This window comes from Sardina pilchardus, chromosome 7 (genome assembly GCF_963854185.1).
Source record: "Sardina pilchardus chromosome 7, fSarPil1.1, whole genome shotgun sequence".
Taxonomy (NCBI): domain Eukaryota; kingdom Metazoa; phylum Chordata; class Actinopteri; order Clupeiformes; family Clupeidae; genus Sardina; species Sardina pilchardus.
Window position 1 is genome coordinate 28,343,074 of NC_085000.1, and position 18,233 is coordinate 28,361,306.

At 42.6% G+C, this 18,233-nt stretch overlaps 1 protein-coding gene across 2 annotated transcripts; it reads right to left on the reverse strand.

Annotated features, from left to right (window-relative positions):
- Positions 1-160: 160 nt before the first annotated feature.
- On the reverse strand, positions 161-18,124 carry atp13a2 (ATPase cation transporting 13A2). 2 transcript variants are annotated; one of them, XM_062541652.1, is made up of 29 exons: positions 17,939-18,124; positions 15,069-15,187; positions 14,512-14,679; positions 14,265-14,323; positions 14,064-14,133; positions 13,870-13,949; positions 13,507-13,584; positions 12,910-12,979; positions 12,638-12,772; positions 12,451-12,517; positions 12,189-12,320; positions 11,547-11,708; positions 11,261-11,371; positions 11,035-11,081; positions 10,458-10,646; positions 9,439-9,645; positions 8,514-8,624; positions 5,675-5,831; positions 5,436-5,547; positions 5,174-5,298; positions 4,590-4,777; positions 4,391-4,483; positions 4,028-4,107; positions 3,686-3,838; positions 3,371-3,467; positions 3,031-3,254; positions 1,093-1,244; positions 774-946; positions 161-581 (listed from the first exon to the last, which is right to left on the reverse strand). In XM_062541652.1, the coding sequence occupies exons 1-29, from the start codon at positions 17,949-17,951 to the stop codon at positions 417-419; spliced, it is 3,537 nt and encodes a 1,178-aa protein (XP_062397636.1). In that variant the 5' UTR covers positions 17,952-18,124; the 3' UTR covers positions 161-416. The 2 variants fall into 2 exon arrangements, with proteins under 2 accessions (XP_062397636.1, XP_062397637.1); XM_062541653.1 differs by lacking the exon at positions 17,939-18,124 and adding an exon at positions 17,205-17,306.
- Between the last annotated feature and the right edge of the window lie 109 nt (positions 18,125-18,233).

The window sequence follows — 18,233 nt, forward strand, 5'->3', positions numbered from 1 at the left end:
TGATCAAACACACAAATCTGCCTGTACATACTAAAGAAAATGGCCATTTAATAAAGGATTTTTAAAATACAGTGTGTTGAAATGTATGCATTTTTTATGTTTCAGTAGAATTTCACACTAGCCACACAATGGGTTATACCGATAAATCTAATTCAGTTAATTAGAAAAAAAAAACGTGTTTATTGCACATTACTCAATACATTTTTGACCTTTTCACATAATAGTACTGTCATCACAGCACCATACAAACAAAAGCTTGTGGGTTTTACATGCACATCTGTGTGTTTCAATATTCCACTGTGCCTTATATAATAGGCGTCTTTGTCTTTGGACCTGATTCCCTGGTCGTGTTTACATGATAACCGATCCAATTTTGGCTCAAAGTGATAAATGGAAGGACTGGTTGAAAGTGAATGCTAGCTAAGCCCAATGACTGTGCATTGTGGTGAAGACAGTGGTTGGTCCAGGGGAGGCCAAGATGGGCTCTCGGCTAGGAGGTTATCAAGACGTTTGTATTGCTTTTTGGACACATGCTGTCCTCGTGGACGGAGGCAGTTCAGGACCCCATGGTCTATCAAAACCTGTGTAAAACAGAACCAGTTATGACTTAAGAATGGTCATAACAAAATAATCAGTATCCATTTTTAAGCCCTAAAATGTATAATGGGTATAAAACAAACTAGTTAGCTGAGACTCTTCTTATAGAGACTTTTAAAAACGGCACACTTTCAATACATACTTTACGATCCAGTTTTTGTACTTGGCTTTCTTACCTCTAGTATGTAGCAAGTGAAGAAGTTGAGTGCAACCAAAGCCACCAGCAGCAGCCTGTAGTTCATGTCAGTGATTTCATACAGCTGTAATATCCGTTGAAGGACTTTCAACGGGAACAGCAGCAACAAAAACATTGCAGTGGACAAGATGAGCAGCAGGCACACAAACAACACTAGGGACAAAGAGGAGAAGGAAGCATGACAAGAGTTGAGTTTCTCTCCCTACCGAATGTCTCTGTAACTAAAAACCGATGGAGGGATTGATGATTCATATTGGGGTAGAATCTAATACGTTTGGACACTTCCTGCCCTGTCTTACCATTGGTGTACAGTGGCTTTTTGTAAGGGTATCCTTTAGTCACAATGATGGCCGCGAAGATGTATTGAAAACCTGACACTGAAAAGACACTTGTGTCTTCCATGTTTGGCAAGTTTGCTGCTCCTGCCAAGGTGGAGTTTAGTGGAACAAACCTGCAAGGCAAGATCCAAAGATAGTGTTTAAGAAATTTTATCTTTTAAGGACTAGTCACACCAATAACACTGATGGCAAAAAGTATTACCCCACTCCACACAGTCTATAATAATCTATTATGACAAAAATAACTATTATCATCAGGGATCACTTTCAGGATTTTAGACATCACATTCATCAACACAAAGTCAGTGTTGAGAGAAAGTGAAATTGAGCATTATGTCCAATATTTCAACATGTGGTTTAATGTTCTGCATTATGTGCAATATTCCAATATGCGGTTTAATGTTTTGCATTTATCACTAGTAGGTTACTTTCACACTAAAAGTATGCTCCTACATTGTGACCTTGTATGATATCTGTACTGTTCCTAAACATAGAAGGTGCCAGTATTGATATCACTTATTATTGTCTGTTTTGCATCAACAGCCATTGATTAGAGTAGACTGGATGTCTCCTGACTTTGCCACTGTTATTGTATGATTATCTATCCTTAACACTAACTATTTCCTTGTCTAGTTAGAGCAGCTGATGGATCTTTAGGGTGAAGTCATGCTGTCTCTCCCTTGATGCGCATCATTGTAAATAAAATGCTGTTCCTGATTTTTCCTACCACTGGTCTGACTGTGTCTTCATTCATCTCCGTGGTATCAAAATTACCATCAGATTGGACACTCGTATGTTATAGTTACAGTTATCTTTCTTGTTATCATTCCTAGTGTGAAATGGCCCTTTACCCTGAAATAACCCATAATGATCCATAATCCATTTAAGGAACACTTCACCGTTATTTCAAATTAAACTACGTTTATTCCCTTAGCTAAGACGAGTTGATACATAATTGAAGTTAGGGGAATAATGTAGTTTAATATGAAAAAAACGGTGAAGTGTTCCTTTAAAGGGATAGTTCGGGTTTTAAGACACGAAGTTATATGGGTTCCCTGTCAGCAACGTGGTGCATCAGCACTGACTTACCCCGCAACAGCGTCCTGTGAGCCGAGATCCAGCCGGTTTTTGATGCTGAAGAAAGTAGTCCGGCAAGTTTCTGGGGTCACGAAAGTAAAGTGTTTTTCTTCTCAAAACCATATGCGTTCAAAAGAGTGATATATTTGCACCACAAAAATGTTGTCCAGGAAAAATTCAAACCTCGTTATCACTTACTTATTTTTCGCGATTCCTATCACTGCGCGCTACTGACAGCTGGACAACGTTTTTGTGGTGCAAATATATCACTCTGTTGAACGCATATGGTTTTGAGAAGAAAAACACTTTACTTTCGTGACCCCAGAAACTTGCCGGACTACTTTCTTCAGCATCAAAAATGATCAAAAACCGGCTGGATCTCGGCTCACAGGACGCTGTCGGGGGGTAAGTCAGTGCTGATGCACCACGTTGCTGACAGGGAACCCATATAACTTTGTGTCTTAAAACCCGAACTATCCCTTTAAAGGGACACTTCACCGATTAGCATTAAGCCCTGTATCTTTAGAAAACCAGTCATGTTTTTGAATGGTCGTGCATCATTCCCTCAGTTGGCCTTGAGATGGGAGAAATACGGATTTCAATGTTGGACTTCCTTCTTTCAATGATGTAAAAATCATCACTATACATCATTGAAAGCCGGAAGTCCTATTCATGGGTTTCATTGAAATCCGTATTTCTCCCATCTCAAGGCAAACTGAGGGAATGATGCGCGACCATTCAAACACATGACTGGTTTTCTAAAGACACAAAGCTTAATGCTAATCGGTGAAGTGTCCCTTTAAGTAACAGACATTTCCTCACCAGCTCTGAGAGTATGTGATGAGCAGGCCTGCCACCTGACTGAGAATCATCAAGAGCGTGTGCAGCAGGAGGCTGAGTGCAACCGGCAGAGCAAACAGGCTGGCCGGGGGCCGTTGAGGGTGGAGCTCTTTGCCAGGGCCTCCTTTCCCCATCACAATGGCCAGGAGCGTGACCACGAGCAGGTCAAAGAAAAGGAACTGTAGGTCACCCAGGTTTGTTTTTACCTTGGGGACAAGAGAGAGAGATGGACGCATGAAAAAAAAAGTTGTTGGGAGTTAGCGTTGTCATGTTGGACTTGAGACTGTACAACATTGCTTTATGCAAAGATATGGATACTCACTGTATAAAGGATAAGGACCGAGGCGAACTGGATCAGACTGTACAATGCCATGTACTTGAAGAGACTGAAGGACGTCACAAGCGAACACCTTCCTTCTCTGACGAGGCAAAACACAAGATTAAGCATACTCATATCATATGTGCAGAAGGGATTGTGGGTAAACAATTCCTTTGCGCTTCTGATGCGTATGAGCCCTTAGGGACTCTGTTTAGTTTAACAGCCCTTTCTCTTGTGCATTCCACTCATTCCGAAAATGCCTTCAGGAATGTAAAACAGGTGAATAAGACAGACAACAATAGCCAGGTGGCGTCTCACCGAATCAGCAGAGGCACGCAGCTTATGTTGTTTGTTTTAGACGTGAAGGGAGATGCCACAGATGCTTCGGCCTCCGAGAGGGACACACCTACGTCAGCCGCCCTGAGAGCGCCACAGTCGTTGGCTCCATCCCCACACATACCCACTCTGTAGCTATGAGGAGAGAAAAAAGATGATGTTAGTGTGTAAAAATATCGTGAATATGCAATATTACTAATATGATCTTGTGATAATGTACTGTGTAACATCACATTTCGATGTTGATGGTCGACATCTTTGGATAGTCATTTGATCTAGTAATAGTCTTACAAGCCATTTTTCCACAAATGATTGTTCTCTTACTTGAGTTTCTTAAGCGCAGTCACCAGCTGTGTCTTCTGGTCAGGAGCCATACGTGCATAAACAGTGGCCCTCATCAAAACCTATAATTCAGCGATGAAAAAAAAAACCGGAATAACTAAACAGCCGGCGCATTCTTTTATGCAGTCATGCGCTTCAGGGCTATTCTACTCTGGTGCCAGTGTTAGAGCTTTTCTGAGATGAAGTCCGTCAAAATTTCTTTGATCATGCAGTCATCCTAGTTTGCATTTCAACTGAAAAATCTAAAGTTATTAACTAAGGAAGGCCTCACCACAGCCTCATGAATAGAGAGCATGTCCATGAAACATTGAAATGATGGTTCAGCAGATTTCTGGTGGTTATTACCTTGGGCATATACTCAGGAAAGAAGTCACACAAGGCAGAGAAGGACTTTCCATTGACAGCGAGGTGATAGCTCGCACCACTCTGGTAAAGCCCCTGAGAACAGAGGGAGAGAAAGCAGAGCCTCCATAAATAGTCGACGTGAGCCAAATTCTCCTCAGGCCACGCGGCAAGGTCCCGCGGGTCAGTGGTGTTTACAGACCTGGGAGAGAACGTCCATTGCTTCTTGTTGCGATGCTGCCGCCTCCGCCCCTCCCTCTCCCAGATGAAACTTCAGCACCGCTGGTGACTGACCAGTAGGGGGCGTGGCATGGACAAAGATCACCTTCTCGTGGGAGGCCACCATGCCACAACTTCGAGCCACGTTCACCGCAGTGAGAATGTTGTCACCTGTAACATGGGAGCAGACCAGGTAGACCATCAAGCTCTGATAGTTTGGCTTTGAATCTCAAGGGGATATTTTGCATTTCTCAATATAGAAAAAGTTAGACAAATTGATCTTGTAGCTAAATTCATGATATCACACTTAAATCATGATCATAAGCATTGTAATTATCGTCATTTTATCTTGGAAGCAGCAACGACGACTATAAAATGTCCTGACTTTACTGTATAATTAACGTTGGAAACAAGAAGCAGTAAAATCATTAAGGATAACAGAAGTAATATGAGGAAATGCATTAGTGTATGCTGTGAGTCACATGAACCATTCAGTGACTGAGGACCGGCTCTGCCTCCAGGTGGCGTGGATGTAACAGTATTATGTAAAATGCTGCTGGCTCATACCTGTTATCATGACAGTCCGTAGTCTGGCCTGACGAAGAATGCTGATGACTTCCGGGCTCTCAGGCTTGACCTGGTTCTTCATCACCAGCAGACCTAGGAAACGCATATCTCTCTCCACTTCATTCCTACAACAGGAGGAAACTATTGTATCATTCATCTGTATCATTCATCACCCCTAATCCCCACTTCACGACAAAGTAAAATTCAACAGCTTAGCAAGCTTCCTCGGTCTACTTGGCAGCAGTTCCCGGAGACATTTTACCTTGACATGGAGTCCAAGTCAGTCTTTTCATCGAGTGGCTTGTAGGCAAGTGCTAGGACTCTAAAGCCCTCACTGGCAAAACTACGCAGGGTGCTAGAGAACTCAGCAGGCACTGTGGGTTAAAAAAAAAAAAAAAAAAAAAGAACAGACTAAGTGAAGCAACACTAATTGCAACACAGCACTCAGTTGCATCAGTTAACCTCTGAAGTGAGCACTTGGTACAGTATGTGTTTCCTTACTGCTTTCCTGGATGCAGTGGCTGGCTACCATTTCAGGGGCCCCTTTCAGAAAGGCAGCGGGCCCTCGGCCCCCGGGGGCCACCGTGATCACACTCATACGCTGCAGTGCCGAGGAGAAGGGGAAGCGCTGGATGATGGCTACTGCCTGACTCATGGACTGAAAAAGAAAAGGGGGGGGGGGGGTGGGGGTGACCACAAAGACGTAGAACCAGATTACCATTAATAATCATGAATCAGTCCACATGGCAACTGACAACATTAGGAAACAAACAGAAATGCCACACTTCTGCAGCAGCTGGTTTGCATCTTGACATTCAGTCACTCGTTTCAAAATAAACCCCTTGCTAATTATTGCTGCTAAGGTTTACACAGCGTTGTGATTGAACTGTTACAGAGCTACTGTAACGGCTTTTTTCTGGCAACCTGACCGCAGCACATTTTTGTGCAAGTGCCTCCTCTTCTGTTTTCAATGGAAATTGAAAATTATGTGAGACTTGACAATTATTTGAAACAGTTGCACCTCTTGTAGTGAAACCTGTATCTCAGGTTCAAGTAGTTTGGGTACTTTTCTTTGCATATAGAAACCACTAAAAGACCTGAAAACATACCTGTATGAGACCTTTTAGTTCACATACTTTTATCTTGTAGTCTATTTCTTCACCTTATTTTACATCCTACCGCTGCTATTGACAGGGTTTTCTTATTTTTACTGCATGAATTCTATTGTGTTGTTGCATCTCCTTACCAGTTTGTGAATTCTCATTTTTTACTTAATTCTAAATCTCTAATGTTTTATTTATTGTTTTGTTTTGTTTGTTTGTCTGTCTGTTTTTTGTTTGTTTGTATAATTATGTTGTTTTTTATTTAATTTTAATTTTATTTAATATTATTATTGTGTGAAATGCTCCAAATCTAAAGCACTTTGAGCATTCTATGTATGAAAATCAAGTCAAGTTAAAGCGTAACTTTCCCCAGAATGCATTCTAGGGTGTTTTTGTGAATGTACCCGAGTCAAACTCGAGCATCGAGAACATTGTTTGAGTACACAATATATAGTTTACTGAAAAGAAGAGGTTTTACAAACAGGTTTTTCTCCTGAGATCTGAGAGGCCAAGAAGGTGTGTACTGCTGAAGCGCTGCTGTCTAATAGGTATTTAGGTCCTGAGGGGTATCTCACAAAACCTAGATAAGGGCTTAAGATGGGTCTTTTTGGTTATCCAGGATGAATTTAGCCTTGACTTGGTTTCACAAGAGATGACACATAAGTTGCCATGGGAATTTATTATTTATTTGTCCCGACCAGGCTAACAGCCAGGCTAAGTTAATTCTAATTATGGTGGTTATATTATCTGATTGGTTCAGCTAGCTGTCATTCAAATCAGACCTCCATGTGATTTTTTAAAGAGCTTTATTCCATTTATATACTATTTGCTAAATGCATTTCCTCGCAAAACACAACAGATTGTTTGCCCAATACCATGTGGTTATCATTTTAATTACGGTAGCCTTATAATTGATAACATACTCGTTGTTTGCCTCTTTTGTTGATAGACGTTTGATGAATAGCCTACTGCAGTAGTTGATTGGAAGTGGAGGGTGAGGGTGTTTTCAACTAAGGCAAAATAAAGGTATACAGTATAGTCATACTATGTGCAACTTTTCAGAGGCAAATGCTTTCCTAATGATATTCAGTTGGTCTGCCACACCTACTCCTGCTACAGAAATAGCCATGATTCCCCATTCAAAAAAGGAAAACTTTGCTTGTACACCTGGCTTGACATAGTCGCTCCTATTCATCCTGGATTGGCGTTAGTGAAACAAATTGAGCAGGGATGACCAGACAACGCTATGTCAAGCCTCGCTTTATCACTTATCTTGGATGTCTTAATTCTGCTTTTTTCAAATACCGCTCTGCTCCATTTCCTGATTTACAGTATAAACAAGCATTAGTGCTTTAAAATCAATTATGTGACTTACTGGAAGCAAGTGCAGGGCCTTAAGAATTGGAGTAATGTGGTCAGTTATTTTAGTTTTCGTGAGAAGCCTAGTTGCACCTGACCTGAAGCTGTTTGATAGTCTCCTTTAGGAAGGCCTGTGAAAAGCCCATTGCAGTAATCAACCCTGCTGGAGATAAGTACAGTAATTGAATACGTTTTTTCTAAATTATGTTTTGACATCAGCCCTCTAAGTTGCCAATGTTTTTGAGGTGGTAAAATGCTTAATTGGTAATTGCTTTCATGTGGCTGTTGAAATATAGGTTTTATACAAATAAAGCTTATCATCATCATCATCATCATCATCCGTAGTACTAGTAGTAGTAGTAGTAGTAGAATTACAATTCTCCACTTCTTTATCAGACTTTGAACACTACTGACCGGCATTTGTAAATCTTTGGGTATCTTTTTCCTGATTTATAACGCTAAACTGACAGCTCTTTTGTTTTCCCCGTGGCTAACAAAGTCAATGCAGCAGCCCTGAGTGAAGTGTGCAGAGGTCTCACAAGAGCTAAAGAGCTCCAAAACAAGCCCTCGTCTCATTTGCACAAGACGCCAGAAGACTGCTCTGTGGCTCTCATATCAGATGACAATAGCACACACTGACAGCAGAGACTAGAGATTGGTCTTTCTGAAAGTCCCCCCCACCACCCCACCCACCCACCCTTGCTATCTGTCCACACCTGAGCTCAGGTGTTTCCCCATGATCCATACCCACAGGGTACGTCTACACTATAGCGTTTTTTTTGTTTGAATCTGAAACTCTTTTATTACGAATCGGCTTCTTGTCCACATTACAGCATCTACAGTATACATTATCAAGCTCCTCAGAGTACTTCACTCACTATGTCCTGGGGGAGCAGCTCTTGGGGAGGGGGCCTCATCACCGCCAGCACTCTGCGGCCCCCAAACTCTGCATGCGCCCGCTCATCTTCCCCCTCGGGCTCCTCCAGCTCCTGCACATGGAACAAAGGGACCATTCCAACCAACTGCCAAATAATAGGCCACCGTTTGTCTCCTACTGACTTGGGTTGGAGATGTTAAAAATCAATTAAAAAAAAAAAACATATATATTTTCATCACGTAGCTTCGCAAGTGCTGTGTAATACACTTTACAACTGAAATATTTAGAAATGTTGATTGTAACTGAGAACAATTTTTGTGTGATAGGAGAATATTTCAGCTCTCAGGTTGGCCTTAAATGCTGAGCCATGTAATCAGTATTGTCACATACAAGTCTATTCAGCGGCATCTTAGAAACACATGTTTTAAAATGTGCAGAACCATAGACAATGCAAAGATATTTATGAGCTGAATAGTAAACATCAGAGCCATAGAAAGAGAGAAGATTGGAGAAGAAGTAAGTGAAGTTGGTGCTGTATACAGTATGTGGACAAAATATTGCAATAAAGAAAGAGAGAGCTGCGACACTCTTTGATGTCGCTGCCACGTGATCAAAAGTTAAAAAAAAAAAACAGCACTGATTGGCTGAATCGCAGGAGGGTGGGGTGTACTTCTGGATGCTGGAGGGTGTAATCAATTAGCTCATTGACTACTGACTAAGAGATTGGCTGTTAATAGTTCCAAAACTCCCATAACGCGGAAGTAGCCTGGAAAAAGCGCTGCCATTTTTTCCTGTGGAGGTCTATGGGAGTGTCGCCACTCTGTTTTATCTACCGCTCTTGTAAACATACAGTAGGTATCAATATAGTGTAATATGATGTGACAGCGTAATAAACATTTAGAGAGTGACTGAGAGGACCTCCTCACCCAACCTGTAGACTCGATCATTTTAAGCTCCAGAGGGTCACCCAGCTGCTGACCTCCCAGCAGGGCCACAGTGTGACAGCAGGCCAGGCTGGTGAGCATGTGCCCTGGGGGCAGGAGACGTGGGTCTGGAACCAGTTCTGAGAAGGCGTTGCCAGTGGCTTCCATCACGCCCCACACATCCAGACCTTCCTCTGTCAACGTGCCGGTCTAGAGGACAAAAGAAAGAACATGAGTGAATCAACATGGCCCCGAACCAACCATAACCTGACACTGAATAGACTTATTAGATGGAACTGACTCATGCCCATGAAGAATGGAAAGAAATCTATGTAGATATTTTATGGAGGGTACCTTAAACATTCAATAATCACAGCACTCAGTAAAATGTTTTGGAAGAATACAAAAAAATTCTGGCTCAAAATGTCCAGTAATCTTAAATGTTGGAATTTGGTCATATCCAGGTATATTTTTCTATCCCGTTAGAGTGAAATATGTATATGCATTCCTGTTGTCTTAAGTTCTCCCATTGATTTCTATTGTTTACAGAAAAAAAGGCACGTTCAAGAATTTATAGTTTATATTCACATCAAGCTCATTCAGAACTCTAACCTCAGGGCTATGTGTCAAGGTTTCTGGTATTTTTAACTTCTGACCTACGAACCTGACCTACTTTTTGTGGCCTTTTTCTTTAGCCTGAACAAACAGGCTAACACACTGACAGACTCAGTTTCGCAAAACAGGTTCAACAAGATTCTTCTCTTTATTTTTCTGGGAACAGGTTTCCTTTACTGATCCTAGTCCCTTGTCCACGGAACCTCAGGACCCCTGAAACATGCAACCAGCCTTGCTTATCTTATTATAATTACGTATTTCCTACTCGCTTAAAAAAAGTATTCAATAAACCAAATACATAATTTCGCACCTCTGTCAATCAGGGCAACATTACCAGCAACAACAACAGATTTTTATATATATTTTATTTCCTCAAGGTTTATTGAATTTACTCGAGGTATATTGACCTTGTCAAAGCAGAACAGGGAGACCTTCCCACAGACATTGATGCGGGGCGGACTGATACAGAAGATGCCCTGCTTCTTCAGCCGGTTCTGGGCGTAGATGGTGCCCGTGGTGATGGCCGCAGGAAGAGCCGGTGCCACTATGATGGTCACGATGTCCAGCGAACGAATCATAATCTCAACCACAGTGGCCTGGAAAGGAAGCACAACAGGCTTTCTTTAAAAAAATAAAAAATAAATTAAAAAAAGGAACCAGACTCTGAGACAAGAAGGTTATCTGCATCTGACTGACAAGAACACATTTCTTTGAGAGAAACTGTGAAAATTAAGCTTTACGACATGGTGTCATAATCGATTCATCCTTATCTGGGAAACTGGGGGAAATGAAGGGATGTCACACAGCTCGTGTGAATCAATTTCTCTGGCAAATACACCGTCTCAGCAAACAGAATTGGTGCAACCAACTGAGCAGCCATTATCAGACCATTACCTACTTGCAACATGGCTGTTCCATTATAGAATAATAGTGATTATAACATTATTATATCATTCAAAATACATTTGGAATTGAGGTACTCACATTGCTCAAACTCAGCATCACTATGCTATAAATTGTGCCTCCCAAAGCTGCAACAAAAGAAATCAGTACTGTATGTCATGTCAAAGAGTGTATATTGAGGATATGCATCCTTGACATCTGGGTAAACAAGGCGTGTAAACGGGATTTTCCATGGAAAGCCCACTGTGTGCTACACTATAGTCCGGAAAGCCATAAGCAAACAGTGTGACGAACGAGCCATATTTACCTAGCACTCCCAGAAGTAGCAGGAACTTAATGGCATCCCGGTAGAAGCGGAAGTCAATTGCCTGTGGGTAGAGAATGGAACTGACCAGATCTCCTTTGGCTGTGAAAAACCCTGAGAGACACAGAACAGAAACCAGTTCATTACAATGCAACCTTAAAACCTCAGAAAGAGGATTAAGTAATTTAACACTACAAGATAACATTATAGTTGTGAGAAAGTCTACATTACACTACACTGAGGACACTGAGGACATTTAATTTAAACACCACTGATCAGGGCAGATCACCTGTGCGAACGACGATGGCGAGAGCCCCTCTTCCCCCAGGGTAGCCCCCTTTGGCCTGAATGGCCTGTGTGCCACAGAAGAGAGTGTGTCTCCTCTGGGCTTCCGTACTGTACCTCTCCCCGGCTGCAGGCAGTGGAGTCTTCATCACAGGAATGCTCTCACCTGACAAAAACCAAAAACAGGTCAGATGATGTCGCATTACATAAGTCCATTAATATCCACTGCGATCTTCAAAGTGGAAACACATGGTCAATTTTACTTAATAATTTATGATTTGTTTCACATAGTTTGATACTGCATCTGCATTCATACAATAGACAGCAGCAGGGCCATCCACACCTACTTGTTTCTAGTACTATACCAACACTAATGGGTCATTAATGGTCACCAATGATGATAAAAAGGGGTCAGTAGCAGAGGTGGAAAAAGTCCAGCTTCAGAAAGTAAAAGTCTTATCTGTGCCAGCCATTCACTTAAACCAGCCAATTCTAATTAGCCCAACTCTTCAGCCAGGTAGATCAGCTAATTGGTAAGATCACCAGTGTTAAGTGCATAAGTAGAACCGATCAATACGCTTCGATACACTTTTCCTTTCTGAAGCTGCGCTTTTCCACCTTTGGTCAGTAGCTAGCCCAGACTCACCGGTCAGCATGCTCTCGTTGACCATGCACTCCCCGGCCAGCAGGGCAGCGTCGCAGGGCAAGAGCTGCCCCTCGGGCGGGATCAAGATACAGTCCCCCGGCACCAGGTCTTCAGAACTCACACTCTCCTCCTCTGAAGCACACAGACAGGCAGACAGACGCCGGCATCCAACCATAACAACAAACACTTTTGTCAGAGTTCAGTCTCATAGAAGGAAGTGACATATGTAAAGCACCATGACACACAAAAACCACAAGCTCACCTCCTGTGTTTCTCCGTATGGTCACAGGTACAATTAGCTGGGCCATTTTGCGCAGCGTAGTGCTTTGCTACAGAAATGTGCAGAGACAAGCGATCACTCTGAGACTTGGATCATAAAATCATACAAAATAAGATATTCACTCGCACGGTGCATTGTCAACATAAAAAAAGAACACTGCTTATCTCACCTTGCGTATCTGATACAGAGAGACGGCAATGGAAATAAGAGAGATGACAAAAATGCAGGCCGCATAGTAATAGTATCTGTCTAACATCCACAGGATGAGGCTGCAGACCTGGAACATGTAGAACGGATTGAGCACCTGCAGGAATCAAGAGAGCAGGACGAGGTTAAGCATGGCCAGAGAGACCGATGGGTTTTTCCACAAAACACTCACATAGTTACAGAATCACATCACAGAGATGATGATGAGGAGAGAGGGAGCCTGCAGATAGTCACCTCCTCAAAGAGCAGCTGCAGATAGGATTTCAAAGGGACATCAATAAGATTCTGGCCGTACACGTTCCTCCTGAAACCGACCCAGAGAGATGGAGGGAGAGAGAGAGTGTGTGGGGGAGAGAGAGAGAGAGAGAGAGAGAGAGAGAGAGAGAGAGAGAGAGAGAGAGAGAGACAGAGAGACAGAGAGACAGAGAGATTATTAAGGAGACATGGAGGAGGTTGGAATTGTCTTTTTTTGCCTTTGCCTTCATTTAACTGGAGTTTATGAGTCAACTGAGAACCACACTGCAGGAAAAGAGACAGGGTGACAACCTGGCAGATAGGCGAGCCAAACAGACAGTAGGAGTAAACGCCATGGAGCGACATCTTGGAGTTAAGGGCATTATACATTATAAGGATCAGGAGGAGGCATGCGTACAGTTGTGGGCAGGACACGAGACGTGTGTGTGAGTGTTTTTTCCCTTGTATCCCTTCATGGAAACCTCCGCATTCCTCTGGCTTCAACCCCAAAATGTAAATCACTGATATGGTTCAACCTGTCAGCCCAACCAACCATGAGGAAGTGGTTGACGTGAATGCAGAAGTTACAGAACTCACCTGCTGCTCTGCTCTTGGCAGCTCAGTCCCTGCTGCATCTGGTGCAGTTCAGCACAGGACCAGTCTTCACTCAGGATACTAGACAGACAAACAGACAAACAGACAAACAGACAGACAGACAGATTTTATTCACCCCCAAGGGGAAATGACAGTGTTTCAGCAGCAATACAAACACAACATTTATACATACATACATTCATACAGAAAATTATTTAAAAGGTTATTCGTTTCTCTACAGGAACAGAACAAGACTCTAAGACTCATTGCAACATTCTCTCTATGTATAATGACTGAGTCATAGAAGGCTCACAATCCCGCAAGCTACATTTGCCCATGTATATTTATTTATTTATCTATTTTTACCTGACTTTGCAGAAAGCTCCCTTCCTGGCCATCCACACATACCGGATGCCTTGAAACGTGTAGTACCGGAGCAGCAACTTCTGGATGATTAAAAAGGGCGAGACATGCTTAGAGAGTGCTGGACAGGACAAATCACATCTTTGCCGCAATATCCTATTTCCCTGTTGTTCTCATCCACCCACACAAGTCCTTACCTCCTCCTTGTGTAGCTGCACTGTATCTCTCCACTCATATTCATTGCCCTCTCCAGTCGTCTGGCCCAGGCTGCAAGAGGAGAAAAACATCCCGCTATTCTCATTTACACTGGCCCGGGGACAGCACATTAAATATAAATGGCTATAAATGGCTGAGGAAAGGGGGGGAACAAGGAAGAAAATACAAAAGGTGCTTCTCACCTTTCCTCGTCAACCTCTTCAGTGAGCACCGTCAGGACATGCTGCTCCCCAAAGTCATCCTGAAAGTCAAAATGAGCTTTAACTTCGACAGCAAGCTACTCGAGGCAACAGCATCAGCTTAATTGATATAATGAATTATACATTTCTTATACTCATGACGCAGTGGTGCCACGACACTGATTCTCATAGACACACAACATCTAACTGTGACAGACAAGACGGTCATGAGTTCAGAGAGAAGTCGTACTCTAAGGAGTATGATGTCTGCCATGGGCAGTGGGCACTGCTGACAGCGAGCCAGCACCCCCCACCGTGGACGCCACTTGAACAGCAGCAGGAGGAGGCCCAGGGAAAAGACTGCTCCAATGTAGCACAGCCACACTCGCCACCGGATCCATTTGTAGCCCTGGATATCCTGCCAAAATTGAACACAAGAATAGGAGTAAATCAAGGCTTAACAGGTCTAATATTCTTAAATTATTTCTACATCAATGTCTGCAGGCAGGAGTACAAAGCAGAATTTACAAGAATCTTTCCATACATTCCTTATAAACGTACTGTGTGCTTAATGGACATACAGACCAGATGAGTGAAATTACTTTCACTTCGAGCAGTCAGAACAAGGAAAGACACCTGCCAGTATGCTAGACATTTATTGTGGAAAAGTATGTGCACATCCCAGGTCAAGGTGCAGAACAAGGGTGAATCATAAAAATGGAAAAAAGTTCGCACACTTGAAATCCTTCTTTTTTACTTTTATTTTCTCTAGCACAGAAAAATGCTAGTATGCTAGACATACTGTACCATATGTGAGACAGCTGCCTGGCATGGAAGTGCAAAACAGGGGGATATGAGGTCCGGCTCAGGAGATCGAAGTCCAGGGTCAGGCAGGGTAAGCCCACGTCCCTCCTGCTTGCTGCCACCTGCAGAGAGAGAGCTATTATTTCTCTGGAAGATCTGTATGGGCAGGCTTTAGTTATAGGATACACACTTACATATCCAGTTGTAGGACAAACACCTGGGAGAGTGCAGTGCTCGAACAATGGGGAGCTAATGCACTAATGCTACCATTATGGTTTGTAAACAACGTTGGGTCGAGTGTTCAGAAAAAGCCCTGTACTGGAGATATATTATAAGTAAATATGTAATGACTCGAATCTAATCTAAACTAATCTTATAGACCACTATAATTTGTACAGTAGGCAGTATTTGGCCTTTCTTTGAAGTGCCGCTACAGTGTACCTTAGGTTCATTTAGTTAAATCAATACAGGCCACTTCACAAGTAATCCATTGTGCAAATAAAATAACTGAAAGAAAGTACACCCTCAATATACATCCAAGAAGAGGCCAACAAACATGCATTGTAGCCTATTTTCTAACAACAACAAAGTAAAAACAATATTCTAACTTATACTATTTTGAGCATTACACGTGTAGTTTATTTGGGGATCACGAAAATGAAGTTTTGAAATTCCACACAAAGGAAACAGAGACCACCATCACATTATACTGCTGATGAAATGTGCAATAGTCTACCAACCATAATACTGCTCACTTACACATTAAAGGGGAGGGAAAATCAGAATCAGATCCTCTGACAAGGCAGTCAGATCAGACCCAGTTAAAAACAGCCAACGTACCAGTATGCATTTTTCACATCATAGGCCTACATGAAGCACATGCTAAAAAATATTCCGTTTATTTAGCCATGATTCATGGATAAACTAGATCTTCACACCTCTGTAATAAATGAGTACTTTGGCATACTTTGACCTACAATGTGGTCTAATCCTTTAATCTTTTGAAACTGTAATCTTCTTATGTGGGTTTTTTTCTTTTCTTCAAATGTATCCTTTTACAATCAGCTTCTTAGTTGTTATGATACGAGTAATCCACATCCTACTTGTATCAGTCTTTTCACACCACTTCATATTCCCTTATTGAGTAGGCTATTGAGATAACACTGCCAACGTCCAAAAAAAAGACACGATGAAGTATACTTGTGGGATGTGGTCTTAACCCTTCCAATGAACTATTTTTAAACTCTCCAACAGGAGAGGGGAAATGAAACAAATCAGCTGAGTTTGTGCAGTCGTTTGGCAGTCACGGGTTTATTCTGCTGACCCCCCCAAAAAACGATACAACCGCAAAACCAAGAACATCGTAGTGGTAAATGCCCCGAAAATGCCATTTAACAGGATGTTAAGCACACCTGTTTCGTAGACTACCATTTCAGTCAGCATCGCTACTCGGAAAAACAGGGCTGGCCGCAACGTCACTGAAATGTCACCATAGGAAACCGGTCGGTGTTGTCGTGGCAAAATGTGAAAAAGAGCCTCTTAAGGGAATTAATGGCAGAACCAGTCACATTGACTAATGTTGCGTTCCAGTGCAATGAGACGTGGGACTTATTCTCCAACTAAGAAAGGTGAACTGGAATGCCTGTCGAAGCGGAACCTCCTTCCAGTGAAGTCGGGGGAGCTCGACCTACACCGACTTCACCACATTAAATCTGAGGTTAATGGCGACTAGGGTTGTTTTAGACGTGCACTTTTAACACAGCTCGTTTTTATGGTTGAAGATGCTTTAGTTAGATTAAGACCGCTATGTGTCAATGCCTGCCCAGCGCGTCCAAGCTGTCTGTTTACATTCCACTCAATCACCATTTTCAAGTAGGAGCTAGCCTACACTTCAGATAGGACGTCCCATTGCACTCGAACGCAGCATCAGATCATTGATAACGAGTCTTTCATAAGTTTCAAAACTATCCACCATACTCATAGGCCTACCTACTTAGCTACAGAGTTGCATCCGCTGTGCCTGCATGTCACCACGGTTTCAACAATTCCCCAAATATTCTTCTCGGACTAGCCTACATATAGGCTATACTCTCAACACCAACAATGTGCTCAATCAAGGGATATAGAAGCCATTCCTACCCTGCAGCAATCAAAGTGTAGACAAGCAAGTCACCAGTCCATCCGATTAGACAAATAACGTGTCCTGGATGTTTGGTGCTCTTCTCCTCAACTGGCAAAGCTGGATCAGGAGGACTGAAGCAGGTGCGCAGCTACACACCTTGAAAAGTCACGCCCATCTAAATCACCCAATAACAACACTCTCCTCTGCAAAGAAAGTATATCGGAACCAAATGCGTTTAACCATCACACTTATCTTGTTGTTGTGGGATGTAATTTCATGTCGTCAGTGTTTATGGTTAGATGCAGTGGGTGCCAGGGTTGTACTGACCCCATTGTGTTACGCACAGCACTATCAACAACATTGCAGTTATTCTTTTGACAGGAACCTGAGTTGTCGACCTCTGCCAGTGTTCCTATAAGATTACAGAATGCTTCATGGCATGTAGATATGATTATCTGCACTGAATTTGTCATAGACCTTCCATAGCCTTGAGAAACTTTATGGGGTGATTTTTTCGAGCATGCGTAATGCTGGGAACACTATGCTACAACGTTACTGTAACAATTAGGTCTGAAAGAACAAGCACTATTCAGGATTGAAACACCCGGCCGGTGCACAATTGGCCACATTTTCCATGGCCAGTCCTATAGCCTCGAGCTTTAACGGTTTCATAGTTTTTATGGAAAGCATTGCATGTCTTCTTTACCCCGAGAGCCGTCACACTGAAACAGAACGTTGCCGTTTGACTCACCAAAAGTCTCCATTTCTCAGGCAATGTAGTGATTTACACTGGATCCACTCGTCATTGCGTTGATTGCACAGTGTGGGGCCAGTGAAAAACACTGTGTTCTTTCCTTATTCGGTAGTATTCGAGTCTGCCAGGCCCAGCGAAGTATCATTTCTGTTATCTCTTGCTCTCCTCCTTAACGTGTGACGAGTAGAAACTATCTTCCTCGCATGCTCGTGTGGATGTGACACATCGACAGAAAACTAAACATCGCCATCTAGTGTCTACAAGAGTAAGCTACTAGTGTCGCTGACCCATC